The sequence below is a fragment of the Anabrus simplex genome, chromosome X, assembly GCF_040414725.1.
Source record: "Anabrus simplex isolate iqAnaSimp1 chromosome X, ASM4041472v1, whole genome shotgun sequence".
In the NCBI taxonomy this organism is placed as follows: Eukaryota; Metazoa; Arthropoda; class Insecta; order Orthoptera; family Tettigoniidae; genus Anabrus; species Anabrus simplex.
In genome coordinates, this window is record NC_090279.1 from 172,402,748 (window position 1) to 172,423,279 (window position 20,532).

A 20,532-nucleotide genomic window follows, 5' to 3' on the forward strand; every position below is an offset into this window, starting at 1 on the left:
GAAACTCCATTCGAATGAATGAGACAATCGAACAGTGAATATTTTTCGTCCAATTAATTTTTCGATTATTCATTCGAAACTCCACTCGAATCAATGAGACAATCGAACAGTGAATAATATTTCCATCCGATTTTTCGATTATTCATTTGAATCAATGAGGCAATCGAATAGATAATTTTTCCATTCGAGTATTTTGTCGATTATTCATTCGAAACTCCATTCTTATGAATGTGACAATCGAATAGTGAATGTTTTTTCATCCAATTCTTTTTTCAATTAGCAATTCGAAATTCCATTCGAATGAATTAGACAGTCGAAAGTGAATGTTTTTTCCATCCGATTTTTTCGATTATTCAATCGAACCAATGAAGCAATAGATATTGAAATTTTCCATTCGATTATTTTGTCGATAATTTATTCGAATCAATGAGGCAATCGAATAGTGCATTTTTCATTTGATTATTTTGTCGATTATTCATTTGAAATTCCATTCGAATGAATGAGGCAATCGAATAAGGAATATTTTTCAATCCGATTATTTTTTCGATTCTTCATTCGAAACTCAATTCGAGTGAATGCGACAATCGAATAGCGAATATTTTTCCATTCGCTTTTCCGATTATTCATTCGAATCAATGAGGCAATCAAATAGAGAATTTATCCATTCGATTATTTTGTCGATTATTCATTCGAAATTCCATTCGAATGAATGAGGCAATCCAATAAGGAATATTTTTCCATCCGATTATTTTTTCGATTCTTCATTCGAAACTCAATTCGAATGAATGCGACAATCGAATAGTGAATATTTTTCCTTTCGCTTTTTCGATTATTCATTCGAATCAATGAGGCAATCGAATAGAGAATTTATCCATTCGATTATTTTGTCGATTATTCATTCGAAATTCCATTCGAATGAATGAGGCAATCGAATAAGGAATATTTTCCATCCGATTATTTTTTCGATTCTTCATTCGAAACTCAATTCGAATGAATGCGACAATCGAATAGTGAATATTTCTCCATCCGATTTTTTCGATTATTCATTCGAACAAATGAGGCAATCGAATATTGAATTTTTCCATTCGATTATTTTGTCGATAATTCATTCGAATCAATGAGGCAATCGAATAGTGAATTATTCCATTCGATTATTTTGTCGATAATTCATTCGAAATTCCATTCGAATGAATGAGACAATTGAATAAAGAATATTTTTCCATACGACTTTTTTTTCGATTCTTCATTCCAAACTCCATTCGAATGAGTGAGACAATCGAATAGTGAATATTTTTCTTCCGCTTTTTTGGATTATTCATTCGAAACTCCATTCGAATGAATGCGACAATCGAATAGTGAATCATTTTTATCTAAATAATTTTTCGATTATTCATTCGAAATTCCATTCGAATGAATGAGACAATCGAACAGTGAATGTTTTTTCATCCAATTATTTTTTCGATTATTCATTCTAAACTCCATTCGAATGAATGAAACAATCGATTAGTGAAATATTTTTCCATCGGATTTTTTTTGCGATTATTCACTCGAATCAATGAGACAATCGAATAGTGAATATTTTTTCATCCAATTATTTTTTCGGTTATTCATTCGAAATTCCATTGGAATGAATGAGGCAATCGAATAATGAAAAGTTTTCATCCAATTATTTATTCGATTATTCATTCCAAACTCCATTCGAATGAATGAGACAATCGATTAGTGAATATTTTCGAAATCATCGAATGAAAAGTGATGTTATTAATACTCATTTAGTTTCAACATTCGGAGATGCGTTTGGAAAATAGCGTATTTCTATTTTTAATAAGAATTCATCTATTAGCTTATTCCAATCTATTATCCATCCGACACACTTAAAGCAATAAATTAATTCATGACAAATCTGAATGTTCTATGCGATACAACTGAATGATATTTGAAACTCATTCGATTATTTTAATCGATTATCATTCGATTATCAAAATAATCGGACGAATATTAAAAGTATTCGATTATCCCATCATGATGTATATCCCCAATATTTTTCTGGTATGAAAATGGGAAACCATGGAAAAACATATTCAGGGCTGCCGACAGTGGGGTTCGAACGGTTCCAAGTTCTTCACTTCTGTCATTCCTATCTTTCACCATTGTTCAAATCTTGTTCTCCCGTCACGTTGACTCTTATAGCGTCCTTTGTCGATATCCCCCACTCGGACCTTTTCAATTTTCATTCAATTTGGTCAGTTGTAACTCCTCACCATCCCAACCACATAACATATTTTGGTATAAAGGTGGGATTAAGTCCTACTTCTGGTTACCCCAAAAGGCTTTTTACCTTTGTTTGTTACTGCAACGAAAGGTTAACACGTTTGCGGCCGCTCGGATATCGGCAACCATTACCGTGGTACCGTAATATTTTTTTTTTTTTTGCTTACAGGACTTCATTTCTGTGTCCTTATGCATTTTAGATTATTATTTTAATTATTTCAATATTATTTTTGTGCATACCAGTCATGACGCACACGCTGCGTCAGCGGCACTACCGATGAGTTTTTCGCCTTCGGTACCGTTTGACGCATCGTGTGCGTCATGACTGGTAATGAAGTAAAACAAGGAAAATAATGTTTTGTTCGAATGTAGAACTTCTTAACAACAGAGAAATACGTTTTTGAACATTTCACACAGAGATACTGTGCAGTAGAATCTTATAATTACCGTGTGAACAATGTATACCTACCTTAGGCCTACTCCATAAGCTGTACAATGTAACTAGTCAAAACAGTGTGCTACATTTCGGTGACATTTCCTCGCAAAAATAACTCTTCTGCAAATGCGTTACATTCAGTTACAATGTTATTCAGCAAGTTGTCATCTGCAAGCAAGCGAAAATAATCAATGGGTTTCGCGTTACTTGGCAGTGGAAGTTTCATTCCCGGCCGACCAATAAAGTTTATCTGTTTTATTGAGGACGAATCTGAACTCCCAAGAAATGACCCCTGAAATATTGCCCATGTTATTTCGGGGGAGATTTGGAGATGATATATTACTTACGTCATTCTCGTCTTCTGTAATGTGAGAATTGGGAGTAGACACTCGACACCCACATCCGTGATTAAGATCCTCACTCATATGGCTACAGTCATTTTTAACACTGTCTTCACTATCAATGCTGTCACTGTCACTAACGTTCAGGAGAGCTTCCAGACTATCATCATTAATTGCAAATCGCCTGTTTATCCCGCTAAGACGGCGTTTCTTCCGCAGAGAAAGTTCTGAAACTTCACTGTTCTCTCTTGACATCGCAGAAACGTATGCCGACTTGTAATGGCTACAGAGATTGTAACTAACAATTGATCTGATGCCAGGATGGCGCATATGTTTAATAACACCATAAAAATGCACAGATAAGAGGTCTGTTTGTTTACATACATATTGGCGGAAATACGAGCTTTAATGTTTGGGGCGGAGTGTGACGCACGTGTGTCGTCACTGGCACTGAGTGAAAGTGGAGTCATGACGCATATGTGTCGTCATCGACCGCGAACGTGTTAACTCAGGCACTCATTAAAGGGTAAAATGGTTGGTTCTATGCCTGGCCGCCTATATCGCCAGGAATTAATATGGCTCTCATTTATGTTGTTGAACGACTAAACTCTCTGAACGAGGAGATCTCACTTCTCGACTTCTTGATGGAAAATCAACCTCTTGTTCTTCACGATAACTCGCACATGCTTTAACAGCGTCGGGTCGGCATATGTAAATATAATCCCTGTTTTGTATTCAATGTTTCGCCTAACTGTCAGTGCGATATCCTCAGTTTGAGAGACATTTCAAAATAGATTCAGTCTACATTCACTTACCTTCCCTCAAGGAAGAGAAGCTGCTCTCTTTCCTGCAGGCCTTGGATGCCTTCAGCACTTCAAACTGCACGCAGTATCTGAAACAAAGGAAATTATCACAATGCTGTTACCTGTTTTATGCGGAAAGGAATGAAATTCAGGGCAGCCTATGAAACGATATCGAAATTAAAGTTAAGCTTCTTATAGAGAGCACTTTGTCCCTCAAAGTACACTCCCTCTAGATTTGTGTACAAACAGGCAAGAGGGATGTTCTACGTAGGAGAACATAGACTACAGTTGTGACTGTCGGCCACATCAGAATATGTGGAACTTTTGCAAGAACTCCGATTGAAGGAGTTCTACACTAGCGACGCCACGACCAACAGGGAATGGACACAAGGTGGCTAAAAAGGCGGGACTCTATATGCACAGATTCCATCACAAGCTCTGATAGACTAGAAGTTTTCATGAACCGGGCCCGTAATGTCGGAATCCGCTTGAGAGATACCTCAAACTGAATTCCAAACACCGTATGGAATCTCTGAAAAAAAATTGTGCTGTAGGGTATTTAGGGGTTGTAGTAAGGATGTAAAGGAGAGAGCGTATAAGTCTCTGGTAAGACCCAAAGCAGAGTATGGTTCTAGTGTATGGGACCCAAACCAGGATTACTTGATTCGAGAACTGTAAAGGATCTAAAGGAAAGCATCTTAGTGATTTCCTACAAAAGAACAGTATTGCGAAAAAGTTTGCAAACTCTGGGTTAGGACGATATGGGAGCTAGGAGATGAGCTGCTCGACTAAGAACTATGTTCCGAGCTGTCGGTGGAGAGATGGTGTGGAATGACATTACTAGACAAATAAGGTTTAGTGGAGGTTTGAAAGGTATAAAAGATGAACATAAAGTCGGAATTTAAGATGAAAAATTGGGGCAAATATTCATACAAAGGACGAGGAATAAGTGGTTGGAATAGCCAGTTGACTTCGTCGTCCGTTATATGAGGAACAGTGCGCCGTGTTATCATGTTTGAGAGTGAAGTTACTGTTGTTTTTAAATTTTGTTTTACTGAATATATTTTATCTATCCTTATATATTGTAATGTTTTTAAATATTGTATTTAATTTTTCTTGACTTACATTTGTGCTGAAAGGGTTCATAGCCCTCCCTTACATTTAGCTACTTTCAAAAGTAACATTAAAAAATCTTAACATAAAATTAAGGTTTAGCAGTAATACTTACGTTTTATATTATATACTGTTAAGGGCTAAGGATTTCACTCTCTCGCTTCATGGTATCACTTATCACGACATCAAATTCATCTCATGAACTGCTCTAACGAGGCTGACGTGAGGAAGAGCATCCGATCGTAAAAATTATCTACAAAGATTCATCTCACTTCTTACCTGACCCCGTGCAGAAACGGGACAAGCGTTGGACACATAAACAAACACAGCAGGTGGAAACTTTCAATATGATACTGCAGAACATCACATCTGTACTGCCAAAGAATTGACTTTAGAATGAAATGTACATGAGATGAAGGGAAGATATTTAGAACAGACGCAAATTCAATCAGTATTGCCGACTTAATGTTTACATGAATTACATTTGTTGAAATGTATGGCAACCACACTTGCGGCTGAGCACCAAATGGGTTAAATGTGTGTACTTAGAATTAACTTCCTCCCAGCCCAATAGAGCAGGTAATTGGACTAACATTCAATATAATATTAAGGATTAGATTTGCTATGGAGTCGACCTTCCGCTAATGAGACTACGCTCTCTAAAAGTTTTGCAGGGCGGTTGTGACTTGAAGGACAAGTAAAAGCTCTCCAGGCGGACAATGGATTCTCGGGGAAGTGAAATGAGGAACAAGGCAGCACGACGGGCAAGGAAAGTTGATGTTCCAGGCACGATGAAGCAACATTCTAAAGAAACTTCATCAGTACTTTCAACTGAGAGGGATGAGATAGAAAAAAAATGGTTTATAGTACAGTAAAGCCGTTTAAACCGGAAACCAAACGGAAATTTTCCGTGATCCCATGAAGGTGTAATTATGGCACTTCATGCAAATTAAAACGGAATTTGTCGTACTGACATTTTCATCCTCACGAGGTAATAAACTCTGAATAAAACGCCTGTCAAAGAATGTTACTGTAATGTAATACTGTACGTGCAATAGAAAAGTCAAGCAAGGAATTCTATCACGGAACCCATTCCTTTCTTTTTGTTCTTATACCGTAATTAATTTAAGTGCTTAGAACAACGTGATCGCGTTTTTCTTGCTGAACTTTTCACCAACTGGCCATACCTTGAGCGTTTATCGTCCCAAACCCCCACTATCCAAAGCGCTGCGATGCTGGACTTGCTAACAGCAGAACGCGTGCTTCAACATAGCAGTGCACTTCGAATACACTTGCCCTGCTTTTCTACCAGTGGAAGCATACGAGTGTTATTCAGCTGTATTTATAATTCTTTAGCTTGGTAGTGAATAATTTTTATGGCGGGGAAAAACAAACTATTCTAATCATTATTGGAAAGGTTTAGTTCATAGAAATAAATGAAAATCGAAAGCAGTCAGTGCAGCGGATCCACGACCTGTTGGCCGGGTGTTCGGATGGCGGCACTTCCAGGCAGTGATATTCGCTCTCAGCTGAGACATTTGGTTATGTCCCATTGGGAGATGGAGTGGCCACTGCCAAATAAATTGAGAGCGATAAAAGGAACAACGACGGAATGGAGGACTTCCCTTCGGGCTTCTCAGAGGGAAGTAGTGGTATTATGTCGTCTTCGGATTGGCCACGGTACAGTAACGCACTCCCATTTCCTAAAAGGGGAACCCCCTCCGGTGTGTACTTGCGGCGATCATCCTACCGTGGTACACATCATTACGTTAACCTGCTCACCGAGCAGAAGTTGGCGTAGCGCTAAGCGATCGGAGTAGCGATTCGGTGGTCGTGGGTTCGACACCCCGTATTAAGACATTTTTTCTATGGATACGTTGAAGCAACGAGGTGGTTGTGAAAATGCGGCGTTTATTACATGTGCTAGATGCAGAAAAATTATTGTTTCCATTGTTTCTACGATAATTATCATCCCGACACATGTAAAGCATCGAATGTCAATGAATAAAGTTTTGAATTTTCATCTACAAACTCTTTTCGTACGCGCTTTAATTACAATCCCTCGTTGAAAAGTCTGACAATGAAATCGCAATCTTTTTACCTTTCCTATGCCTTTTGAGTATAAATAAATAAATATAATGAATTATTCACCTTTTTGCTTAATTGGAAAATGAATAATTTAAAAGTTGAGAGGAAAAAAAGAAGTCTCCACACGGGGAGTCGAACCCACGACCACATGTTCTACAAATTTGAGCGAAATCGGTGGTGACAAGTAGGAAATGCCCCCTTGTCAGTTAAATTTCTAACACAATAGTGCAATAATTATTATCTGCATATTATCGCGCACAGAATACTTCTCCACGTAAATGCACCATTCAACAAATTTCGCATGTAAACAAGTAGCTATACGGGGTTAATAATAATAATAATAATAATAATAATAATAATAATTAATAATTAATAATTAATAATAACTATTATTATTATTATTATTATTATTATTATTATTATTATTATTATTATTATTATTAATCCTTTCACCCTTCAGGGTTGGTTTCTTCCACCAGACTCAGCGAGGGGTCCCACCTCTATCGCTTCAAGTGCAGTGTCCTGGAACGCGAGACTTTCGGTCGCGGGAATTCTATTTTTTTACAAGATGCTTTACGTCGCACCGACACAGATAGGTCGTATGGCGACTATGGTATAGGAATGGGCTAAGAGTGGGAAGGAACCCGCCATGGCGTTAATTAAGGTACAGCCCCAGCATTTGCTTGGTATGAAAATAGGAAACAACGGAGAACCATCTTCAAGGTTGCCGACAGTGGGTTTCGAACGCACTATCTCTCCCGAATGCAAGCTCACAGCTGCGTGCACTTAAACGCACTGACAACATGCTCTATCGGGGCATACAACTGGGAAGGAGTACCAGTACATCACTCAAGCGGCGTCACCTGCTATGCTGAACATGGTGCCCTGTGGGTGGGATAGGAAGGTCGGAAGGGATACACAAGGAAGAGGAAAGTAAGCGGCCGTGGCATCAAGTTATGTAACATCCCGGTATTTACCTGGAGGGTAAGTGGGAAACCACCAAAAACCATTTCGTGGATGGTGAGGTAAAAATCGACCCCCCTCTACTCACTTGACCTCCTGATGCTGAGTAGATCCCGTTCCAGCCCTCGTATCACTTTTCAAATTTCGTGGCGGAGTCGGGAATCGAACGCCGGCATGCGGGGGGCGGGGGTGGCAGCTAATCACACTAATCACTACACCATAGAGGTGGGCAATAATAATAATAATAATAATAATAATAATAATAATAATAATAATAATAATAATCGTATGGCCTCAGCTACCGTGTGCAGACATTTCAATTTGACGCCATCTGGCTCTCTGCTCGTCAATTTCGTCGTTCCACTTTATTCTAGGCCCAGCGGCGTGCACTGAACCCCATCTAGCCGAGGGCTGCTGGGGTAAATAAATTTGTATTTATTTTTACTTATTATTACTTAGAACGCTTCTTATAGTTTAATAAACTGCGAACATCTAAGTCAATCCAAGTATAGCTGTCTCGACAATCCGCTCGCACTACCGCAGTTCAGCTTCTCCAGCGAGCTATGTTTCCTTGCTGGCGCGATAGAGAGCTTGCCCATCGAAATTTATGTCACTTGGTTGACGCATGCACTTAAAGGTTCCTTGTCCTTGGAGAGGGGCGGGGCTGTGGGCCCTCCCCCGACAGTAATTTACGACGAAAGGCCAATTAGCTTGGGAAAGGTATATTAGTTTTAATTATCGACACTCGAAATTTTCAGCGCCACACACTAGAGACTACAAGAAGAATATGAACACGTTAACAGTATAGCCACTTGCACATCGCCTTGTTAATAAAAGTAGAGCTAGTTTATAAAATAAATTGTAATAAAGAAGGATATATTTTATTCCGGGATTTCGGCATGTATAAAGTTTTTTTCGAGCAATTCATTGATAGCATGTGTAGAGTATGTTTTCCGATAGCCTCAGAAAAATATTTAGGTTGTCCAGCATGAACACAGAACTAAGTGCGAAGTAAAATAATTTTGTAGTTGGTTGTCTGTGATGGTGGTATATAGTGAATTTTCCGTGAGTTCTGTGCCATTCTTCATGAGTATAACGTATACGTCGTTACGAATATTTTCCCTCGTTTGTCGTTGATGCACGTACACTCAGTAAGCGAGGGAAATCCCAGTTAAATTTTGCTCATTCGTTTAGTTTGGGCTTTTTAAGTTAAAAACAAACAGTTCCATTGTATTTTTGTGAAAACCATAACTGTACTGTACTATCGCGAAGTGTCACCAAGTGGAACTGTAAGTGCATGGTTTAAAATCTGCAATAGATTAAGTTATGATGGAGTTGTCACTGCCGTGAATATCAATGTGAAAATATTGTTTGAAAGACCTTTATTTTTCACGAAAAATGCAGCCTTATTTAATGGTAACGTTGACTTTAGAGAGTGTTGTGGGGCTACGATTGTTTATGTTTAAAAATCATTGTTGCCGCTGGGGAAACGAATGTGTTCATGCCTGCCACTGTCTAGGCCTCATAGTAGGCAGAGTAAACCGAGTCACTTCTGGGGCATTTTGGGCTGAATTTTAATGAATTATGTCATGTGAACACCAAATGTGTCACGAGAGATCATTTACATGCCGACATCGTACGACATGGAGTGTTGAATTGATTTTTCCCGCTCTTCAAAAATCTGTCTACTGCCGGGTTTGAACCCGCTATCTTGGGATCCGGATGCTGACGCTACCACTGATCCACGGAGGCACCTGAAGTGTCCCAATAGAAGGTAAAGAAGAGATTAAAGGACACATTTCAAGCCGACCGTGTGGTTAAGATCGCGCAGCTGTGAGCTTCCCCACTTTCGACAGGCCTAAAGATGGTTTTCCGTAGTTTCCCATGTTCACACTAAGCAACCTTGATTAAGGCTATGTCTGCTATCTTCCCAATCCCTACGCCGAAGAAAACCTTCGATATATTATTTGCTACGTTAAACAAGTAGACAAAACCTTAAATGCGGAATAAAACTCCACGCGCAACTAAGTATTCTGTTGAGAATTACTGAAGCCTCTTGCAGTAAAGAATTGAATTCTCGCAAGAGTTGAGAAATCTCAGTCGTTCTAAGAAGAAAACGAACAAGATTCACCAGTTAATCTTTAAACAGCATAACACGCAGCATATGGCAGGATTAACCTCAAATGACAGCTGGTTCACAGATGAGTAATAACCACAAGTTCTTCGAGGAACTTCAAAATACCACTGCTTCCAGCCTGGACATAGAAAAATAAACACAGCCCAGGTGTAGTCAAACAGATGGACATGGGTTCTTCTTCCCGGGAATTTGTTACCACAAACACTTACAGTGTCAAGAGAATTTCACAACTGGTACATAAAGCAAGAAAATGTACTCTGCTGAACTCGATTTCTGCCTGTTTACACCACAATATATTGCAATTGGCAATTGAAATGGAAAAAGAGATCAAACGGCGTATGGATTTCAGTGCCGGGATGTGTTTGAGGACTTCAGTTCTCCAGGTGCAGGTCTTTTGATTTGACGACCATGGGCAACCTGCGCGTCGTGATGAGGATGAAATGATGATGAAGACAACATATACAATTATTATTGTTAATATTCCCTACCCTGCCGGGAATCGAACCCGGGAGCCCTGTGACCAAAAGCCAGCACGCTAACCATTTAGCCATGGAGCCGGACATTGGCAATTTATGATGTGGATTGTTTCCAGTTTCACAGCCGAATGTCCTTCCTGACAAAAACACTATGTAGTGTTTGGTTGTGTGGCGTGCTGTATGCAGATGAAAAGGAGTGTATTGGCACTTTCACAAAAATGCAGCCGAGCTCAATGTCTCAGATGGTAAGAGCGTTGGCGTTCTAAGCTCAAGGTCACCGGTTCGAAAACATAGTTCAATCTGCTAACGTTTGAAGGTGTTTAAATACGCCGGCCTGGATACGGTAGATTACAGGTACATAAATATGAACTCCCAGGGACAAAATTCTGGAATCTCGGCGTTTTCAGAAACCTTAAAAATAGATAGTGGAACGTAAATAAAATATTTTATTATTATTATTATTATTATTATTATTATTATTATTATTATTATTATTTTCCTGAAAACCTCAGAAATTTTTAACGCTATTGTGAAAGATAAATCTGTGTAGGATTTCTGCTTTTGTAATCCTCATTTCGGCTATTTTTCACTTCGATGAACCATCTTATTTGTGTTTTGAGATTATTGTCAAAATGGTCAAATATGTTGTTATTATTACTCAGTTTGTCATTATTTTCCATTTCATTATCGGTTTAAATTCCAGCGTTGGTTTTTTCCCGGACTCAGCGAGGGAACCCACCCCTACCGCCTCAATGGCAGTGTCCTGGAGCGTGAGACTTTTGGTCAGAGATACAACTGGAAAGGAGGACCAATACCTCCCCCAGGCGGCCTCACCTGTTATGCTGATGAGAAGATTCAAAGGGATAGACAGGGAATAATGAAGGAAGCGGCCGTGGCCTTAAATTAGGCACCCATTTTCACACCAGGCAAATGCTGGGGCTGTACCTTAATTAAGGCCACGGCCGCTTCCTTCCCACTCCTAGCCCTTTACTTTCCCATCGTAAGACCTATCTGTGTCAGTGCGACGTAAAACAACTAGCAAAAAAAATTAGGCACCATCCCAGCATTTGCCTGGTGGAGAAGTGGAAAAATAATGGAAAACCACTTCGAGAATGGCTGACGGGGGAATCGAACACCCCTCTACTCAGTTGACCTTCCAAAGCTCAGCGGGCCCCATTCGAGTCCTCGTACCATTTTTCAAATATCGTTGCAGAACCGGGAATCCAACCCGTGGCTGCGGGTGTTGGCAGCTAATCACGTTAACCAATAAACCTCATAAAGGAACAATAAATATTTATTTATTTATGAAGAATGCTAGGGACCACGTAGTAATTTCAATTCATCCTTCCTTGTTATTTCCTCTTCCGTTTTTTTCCTTTTTTCTTCATGATTACGCTATGCTATATTTTCCTCTTTATTTATTTATTTATTTATTTATTTATTATGAAGAATGCTAGCGACCACGTGACAATTTCAATTCATCCTTCCTTGTTGTTTCCTCTTCCGTTTTTTCCTTTCTTCTTCTTCATGATTACGCTATGCTATATTCTTCTCTTTACTTATTTTATGTTATTTATTTATTTATTTATTTATTTATTTATTACGAACAACCAATGACCTTGTCAAAAATTCGCAGCCCCGCCTGGATTTGAACTCGAGACCACCGTGATGAAAAGTCATGATGCTGATCATTCAACTAAGAGGCCGAACTTTTATTTAACAAATGGGTGGAATGTGACTGGAAACGGCATACAAAACAAGAATCTTATACTAAAAGAAGAAGGAGAAACTACTGCCACAGTAATGACAAGAAGAAGGAAACACGACGAAAAATATATAAACAGGTTTTCGTGTGTTTTCTACTTCGTTTCTGTGGCGCCGTCCAGGTATCGAGTTCACCTTGAGTCTTCGAATTAATACTGAATGCGTGGAATCCAACAAGCCAGCCAAAGCAACCAAAATTACATGAGCGTAATGCATAGAGCCCGGATTTTTATGCATTAATAGGTTAGAATGCAAATTTACTGAAGCGAGTAGCAAGTATAGCCTACCTTTACAACGACTATGCTTTGGTGTTTGCAAAAATATTAGGGGTATGGCCCATCAGCACCCCTACAATTTATGTTACTCTTGCTACATTATGGAAGAGCGGGTGGCCGACACTTCCTACTAATCAAACTGTAGTTTGCAATTTAACCTGTTACTGCATAAAAATTCGGCCTTTAGTAATGCAGTATTCTTCCTTAAAACTATTATCACTACTGTCTCAGTAAATATTGTTACAAATGTCTGTCGTTCGACCGTTTTAGGTTGTTCATCGTCCAGATTTTTGAAGCATACAGTAGAACTGTCCAGACAAATCCACGCAGATTATCATACAGAGGAGGAGACTGAGCTTCTGCTCTTCTGTATAAAAGCAATCTTACCTTGTGTAATTCAGCTCTTGATCTCAGTTTACTTCTTCCGTCCTCAGTTATTTGCTGGCCTAAGTAAGAGAAGGCTATAGTTTATCTTCAAGCACGATTTCTTTGTTGTCTGCGAAATGACCACGAATTTGAACTTTGAGAATTTCATACCATATTTCTGTATTGTGTTTACAATAATTCTGTTAAACATGGCCAGCAAAAAGAAATAGATTTCCTAAAACTATTGCCTGATCATCCACAAACTTTATCATCCTGATTAATTTTCCATTTACCTTCACTCAGAAAGTAAGAGTATCACATTTATTGTAGTTGGTACAACTACATTCTTCTTTTATCAATATTGAAAAGATTTCCTAGCATACAAATTAGGGGCCCCATACTATGAAAAACATAGAATTAAGCAATTTTCTCAATTGTGCCGAAAACTGAAGGACTCAAAGGCCCGGAAACTTTTCAAATTATGTGACTAAAAAAGCAAATTTCGAAAATCACTTCCGGCCGAAATGGATTTCCGGAAAAACAGCCTAAAATCGCGTCCGTCTTTCTTTACTCGTCTCCTTTTTTTCAAAAAATCCTAGCCAAGTTAACTTATTTAGATAATTATTTCGGCAATGTGTTCCTTGGATGAGTACCCTCAGGCAATTTTTTTTATTTTTGAAAAAATATCCACACTGAATGTAGTTATAAAGGCTTGTCTGAAACTCTGCACTGACTCACATTAGCGCTCGTAGTGGTAGAAAAAGGTAAACTGCTAATCTAATCGACCGGATAACGATGACTAACCAAAGGATTGTCATTTTTAGGAATAAATAAAGAATATATTCTCATACTTCATTATATTTTATTTACCTAAAATTCGTTGCTCATATCCATAGGAAGTTTTCAACATTGAATTGTTTGCCTGAAGGGCTGTGGACCTTCTTTACCTTTTTTATTTTTGCAGTTTGACTGACCGGAACAATATTGCGTACTTCTTCAGCTTTATTATCCCCACACTAAGTGAGACCGCTGGTGCGAATTCACCTCCTTCAAATTGTTCCCGTCTCCGATTAAGTTATCCTGTACGTTCAATTCTGTCGTATCCTCCTTTGTACAATCCAATCATCTTCCTTTCTGATTTTCCTGTCTACTCTTATCGGGCACAGCCATTTCCAGTGCACTCCTTCCTACATAACCCCCCCCCCTGTCCTCCTCTTAACATTACTGAACCACATAAAATTTGTTTCTCTAATTTTTCCTGCTCAGTTCAACCACACCTAACTGTTTCCGTCTCTGCTTGTCAGTCCACCAATTTATACGTACTGGTCTGGTGTATTTTCCCTTTCAATTTGGTTGGAATACTCTTGACGCACAGCACTCTGGAAACCGTTCTCCAAGCATTCCAGCCAGACTGAATTCTGCTTGAGATTCCCTTTGTCATTTTTGGTAGAGCTAATTTACAGTACGGTATTTAAAAAGAATGTCACCTCTTGTTGTTCATGTTTCGCTCTCTATATAGCCTAATCTCTGTTTTTCCTTCGACCGCTCTCATTCCCCCATTTTCCCCATGGCATTACAGCCCGGAAGGGCCTTGGCCTACCAAGCGACCGCTGCTCGGTCTGAAGGCCTGCAGATTACGAGGTGTCGTGTGGTTAGCACGAAGAATCCTCTCGGCCTTTTTCTAGGTTTTGTAGACCGGGGCTGCTATCTCACCGTCAGATAGCTCCTCAATTCTAATCACGTAGGCTGAGTGGACCTCGAACCAGCCCTCAGATCGAGGTAAAAATCCCTGACCTATCCGGCAATCGAACCGGGGCCTCCAGATAAGAGGCAGTCACGCTACCTCTACACAACGGGGGTGGCACTGAGCGCTCTCATACCGCCTTCCAAACCTCATGGCACAAGAGTTCCGAAGAGCCTTGGCCTACCAAGCGACCGCTGCTCAGCTCAAAGGCCTGCAGATTACAAGGTGTCGTGTGGTCAGCACGACGAATCCTCTCGACCGTTTTTTATTTATTTCTATACCGGGGCCGCTATCTCACCGTCAGGTAGCTCCTATATTCTAATCACGTAGGTTGAATGAACCTCGAACCAGCCATCAGATCCAGGTAAAAATCCCTGACCTGGCCAGGAAACGAACCCGGGGCTTCTGGTTTAGAGGCAGGCACGCTACCCTTACACCACGGGGCCGGCACTGAGCGCTCTCATACCACCATCCAAACCCCATGGCACAAGAGTTCCAAAGAGCCTTGGCCTACCAAGCGACTGCTGCTCGGTCTGAAGTCCTGCAGATTACGATTTGTCGTGTGGTCGACACTACGGATTCTCTTGACCATTATTCTTGGGTCGCTATCTCACCGTGAAATAAGTTGTAGGCTGAATGGACCTCCAACCAATCTTCACATAAAGATAAAATTCCCCGACCTGGCCTGGAGTCGAACGCGGTGCATCCGCGTAAGAGGCAGGTACGCTACGCTACGCTACACCTACACCATCGGCAAAGATAATCTCCGATGGTGATTCTTTTCTGCCTCTGTCAGCACATCCATTACACTTTTGAACAACAAAGGGCTTAATGCTGAACCCTGAGGAACTCTCGCCCTTACTGGAAAAGTCTCCGCGGCTGATGAACATTGGGCGTTTGCTGTACGCATACTCAATATGAGTATACCAATATTACAAAAAATAATCAATGTAATATCTCAAAGGAAACCCAGGTGTTCATCTTGAACTTCCTGCCGTGCCGCCATGAGCAAGCACCACCCATTCCGATTCGACACAAGGCATGAGTTCATTGGCAAAGCCTCCTGTGGTTATACTAATTAAACAGCACACACTCTGGAGGCAAGCGAAGCCAGCTGGTAATCACGCTTTCTTCTCCAGAACATGACGTCATCTTGTGGCAAGCATCTTGATGCAGTTCCGTGTACCGCGCCCATTTCCATTTCACGTGTAGGTAGGTAACGATGTTACAGAAGGTTACTCACCCGTCATTTCACACGTGTTAACATGCTGTTTAGCTACAGCAACGGGAGCTAGATACGATTTTCAGAACGATCACGCATAATGAGATATTAACAAATTTGCACTTGAGACTAAACAAATAACTACACAAAAGATTTGAAAATATTACTGGCACAATCAAGAAAACGAGATTGGATTTCCACGGACATGTTAAAGAATGGAACCAGAAACGCTTACAAACAAGGTTTTCACTTTCTAGAAAAACAGGAAAACGCAAGTCCCATGGGTAAAAGTCCAACGGGAACTAGAAATGTGTAGAATCAGAGTAGCAGACATGTCAAACAGAGAAGTCATCAGAAGAAATGTAGCGCAGGTGAAGGATGTATCCGATGAGGAAAAGAGAAAGAACAGAGTATTCTCAGCAAAGGAACGATCTCGAGTAAACTGACAGATAAAGGGGTTCTAGCGAAAGAGAACTTAATGATGTAATCACAACCCATAGGTGGTTGAAACTGAACTAATATTAAATGATAATAATCATAATAATAAATAATATATAAAAATGGATGTTTGTATGTTCCAAGGTAGTTCTGGAACGCAGGGAGAAAACTCAAGCAAACGTGGAAAAAATACTGTGGGTTTACGATACCCCTTAGTAATAAAAAGTAAGCTCATGTCATCGTCCCTAGGTTGAGCACCTCTATTCAGAAACACCGCTAATGGAGGCACGTACCATTTTAACCACATACCAGTCCTCCAGCCATTCTTAAATATCTGCAAGTACCAGAAATCGAACACGGGTCACCGCGGACGGCAGCTAATTGTGCTAACCGTTACGCTACAGAGGTGGAAATAATGATAATAATAATAATAATAATAATAATAATAATAATAATAATAATTATTATTATTATTATTATTATTATTATTATTATTATTATTATTATTATTATTATTATTTTATGAAAACCGAAGTAAAGCTAAAACGGACACAATAAAATGGATTGGCGAAATTAAAACAGATCTCAAACTGGCAGGAATTACACCTGAAGACATCCAAAGCCGGGTTATCTTCAGAACCAAAGTTCATAAGTGGCAAGTTGACCAAGAGGAAAAACCAAAGAAGAAGACCGGAACAACATGGTCTAAAAAGAGAAAAGAAGCACACAGCAAACGAATGAAGGAAGTGTGGGCACAAAGAAAGGCAAATGCCTGTCCCTAAGTACTTCGCGTAGTCCTAATGGGCTCATTCGCAATATATTATAATAATAATAATAATAATAATAATAATAATAATAATAATAATAATAATAATAATAATAATAATATTTTCGAGAAAGTGATTAGGACTTGGGAAAAAGAAACTAAAGGAATAATTCTTGGTAGACGACGTGAAAACAAACTTATTAAACGGTGTTTGGCCTTTGCTGATGGCTTAGTGGTCTGGTTCTCTCTCTTTCTCTCTCTCTTCGTTTAGGGCCATTAGAGACCACGTCAAGTAACTATAAGGCATTTTTGGAAGCCTTTTTTGCAGCTCAAAGACGTTGCGTTCTTTCTCTCCCCTCTTCTGCCGCTGTTCTACTTTTGCTCATCGTGGAATCCCTTGGGATGACTGATCTGTGTTTTGATCGGTTAGAAATGTCCCCCCTGAGTCGGTCCCATGCTCTTCAAGTCCTTCCTTACTTACTTGAACCATTTATCCGAGACGTTAGGTCTGTTGTCCAACACATTAAAAATCTGCTTCGTTAGGGTCGGGTTGCATCCATCCTGAACAGATGTCCGTAGAGCTTCAGTCGTCGTTCCCTTATTGACTCCATGAGCCGTTCATTATCCGAAGTGACTGCATTAACTGAAAAACTCCACGAAATTGCATGCAGAACAGGACTCCAGATGGCATACAAGAAAACTCACTATGGTACATGGACAGCCAGTGAAAACACAGCTCGGAAAAATATCTCTTCAAGTATGTAAATTCAAATCAGGAAGGATATCCGGCCATAACATCCCCCCCTCCCCCATCGGGGTCAGGGTCGGGAAACGGTGGGTTTGAATCCCACCGGGGGCAACCCTGAAGATGGTTTTGCGTGGAATCCATTATTCACACCAGGCAAATGAGACTTACTTAATGCTATGGCCTCTTCCTTCCCAATCCTAGCCCTTTTCCCTTCGTGTGCTAGTGGTACGTTAAATCACTGTGGAAAAGAAACATAAAAATGAGCCCGAGTGGCCCCAGAGACACCAAAAATAAGTGGGATAAGCTAAAGAAAATTTTTTGTTGTTTCATTATTTACCAGGTGACGTACCTGTGCTTCAATACGGAATTCTACATTGTATATGAAGTGGCCTACACGTTGTAAGATTTAATCAAACTGCATGGCTCTTTGGCTTTCCCGATAAACACTCTGATATTCCGGGATGATGCATAGCCTATTTTACCCGAAACGTTATTCATTCAAATGGTGAAAAAATTTCAAAATCGATCCTCAGTCCGGTAGTTTCTGAGACTACTTGTTACATATTTAAAAAATTCACAATCTCTATTTATTTTTAGTATAGATATAGAAGTATAGATAAATGGACAGTTGGATAACGTACATATTCAATCAGTCACTACTGATATGCACTTAGGGCAGTCATCCAGGTGGCAGATTCCCTAGCCATTTCTTACATGATTGCAAAGAAAATGTAAAATTATTGAACATCTCCCTTTGTAAGTTATGCCAATCTCTAACTCCCCTTCCTATAAACGAATATTTGCCCCAGTTAGTCCTCTTGAATACCCCTGTGGGTGGGGGCGGTAGAATAACACCCACGGTATCCCCTGGCTGTCGTAAAAGGCGACTAAAAAGAGCCTCAGGGGCTCTGAACTATGGATTGTGGGTTGGCGACCACGGGGCCCTTAGCTGAGTCCTGGCATTGCTTCCACTTACTTGTGCCAGGCTCCTCACTTTCATCTATCCTATCCGGCCTCCCTTGGTCAACTCTTGTTTTTTTCCGACCCCGACGAAGTCTTTCATTTTCATGCCCTTCGTGGCCCTTGTCTTCCTTTGGCCGATACCTTCATTTATCGAAGTGTCGGTTCTCTTCCATTTCTCCCTCTGTTTAGTGTTATATAGAGGATGGTTGCCTTGTTGTACTTCCTCTTAAAACAATAATCACCACCACCACCACCAGTCCTCTTGAATTCCAACGTTATCTTCATATTGTGTTCCTTCCTACTTTTAAAGACACCACTCAAACTTATTCATCTACTAAAGTAATTTCCATGCCATCTTTCCACTGACAGTTTGGAACATACCACTTAGTCGAGTAGCTCGTCTCCTTTCTCCCAAGTCTTCCCAGCTGAAACTTCGCAACATTTTTGTAACGCTACTCTTTTGTCGGAAATCACCCATTACAAATCGAGCTGCTTTTCTTTGGACTGTTTCCAGTTCTTGAATGAAGTAATCCTGGTGAGAGTCCCAAACACTGGAACCATACCCTAGTTGGGGTCTTACCAGAAAATAAATATGCCCTCTACTTCACATCTTTACTACAACCTCTAAATATCCTCATAATAATGTGCAGAGATCTGTTACCCTTTATTTCCAATCGCATTTATGTGATTACCCCAATGGAGATCTTTCCTTATATTAACACCTAGGAACTTACATTGATCTCCAAAAGGAATTTTCACTCTATCAACGCAGTAATTAAAACTGAGAGGACTTTTACTGTTGTGTTATTAGAGTTACGAAGAAAATTCATATTTAAGTTCACCTGCTCTGCACCATAGGACTAACCGTTCAGGCAGCTTATTTAATTTTATGGGTCCCAGGCGTACGTTTTCCTTCGACTTGCTTCACATTTTCTTTTCCTGCAGGCCCCCCTTAAGATACACTATAATTAGCCAAGAGTTCCAGCTGTATGATTGGAAAATTTGAGCACGGTCCGTCAAGTAGTTTTTGCACGGAAGGAAACTAGACCCGGTGATCAAGGATAAAGCAAGTGCCAAAATATACCAAAACATGTTTTAAGCATCTCGCAGGTTAACGACAGCTATGCGTTTAACAGTCGCTCCTTGGCCTTGCCTATACTCTCGTACGTGCCTACTTCAAACACCAGGCCTGTATTCTACTGCAGAGTCCTTGAGCTGTCGTTGTCATGGTTACGGCTGGTTCTTCATCAGATTCCTACAACATGGGAATGTGATGTCAATATCCCTAAAACGGTATCAAAATTTTGATTCTCGCGTCGTGTTGCTTAAAATGAGCTGTGACCCATCATTGTTCGACGAATTCGATATTTCGCCTATCTGCCAATCATAGTTCCAATGGGAACTCATTAATATTTCGGGATGATACATAGCCTATGTTACCCGGAATGGTGATATCATGCAAATGGTGGTATAAATTTCAAAATCGGTCCAGTAGTTCATGGGATTAGCCGTTATATTGCCAAAATCTCAGTCTCTCACACCATGGCGGGTTTTACGAATGTGCCTGAAGATAAAGCCACTTCGTTTACAGTTGTGTCAAGCTTTAACAGGTAATGAC

General features: G+C 40.0%; 1 protein-coding gene across 1 annotated transcript in view; it reads right to left on the reverse strand.

Annotated features, from left to right (window-relative positions):
- LOC136886831 (somatomedin-B and thrombospondin type-1 domain-containing protein) overlaps positions 1 to 20,532 on the reverse strand; it is a 312,236-nt gene that overhangs the window by 19,038 nt on the left and 272,666 nt on the right. The window contains exon 4 of the mRNA XM_068230457.1: positions 3,864 to 3,940. Within this exon, the coding sequence (XP_068086558.1) occupies positions 3,864 to 3,940 (77 nt within the window). The remainder of the gene's footprint in view (positions 1 to 3,863; positions 3,941 to 20,532) is intronic.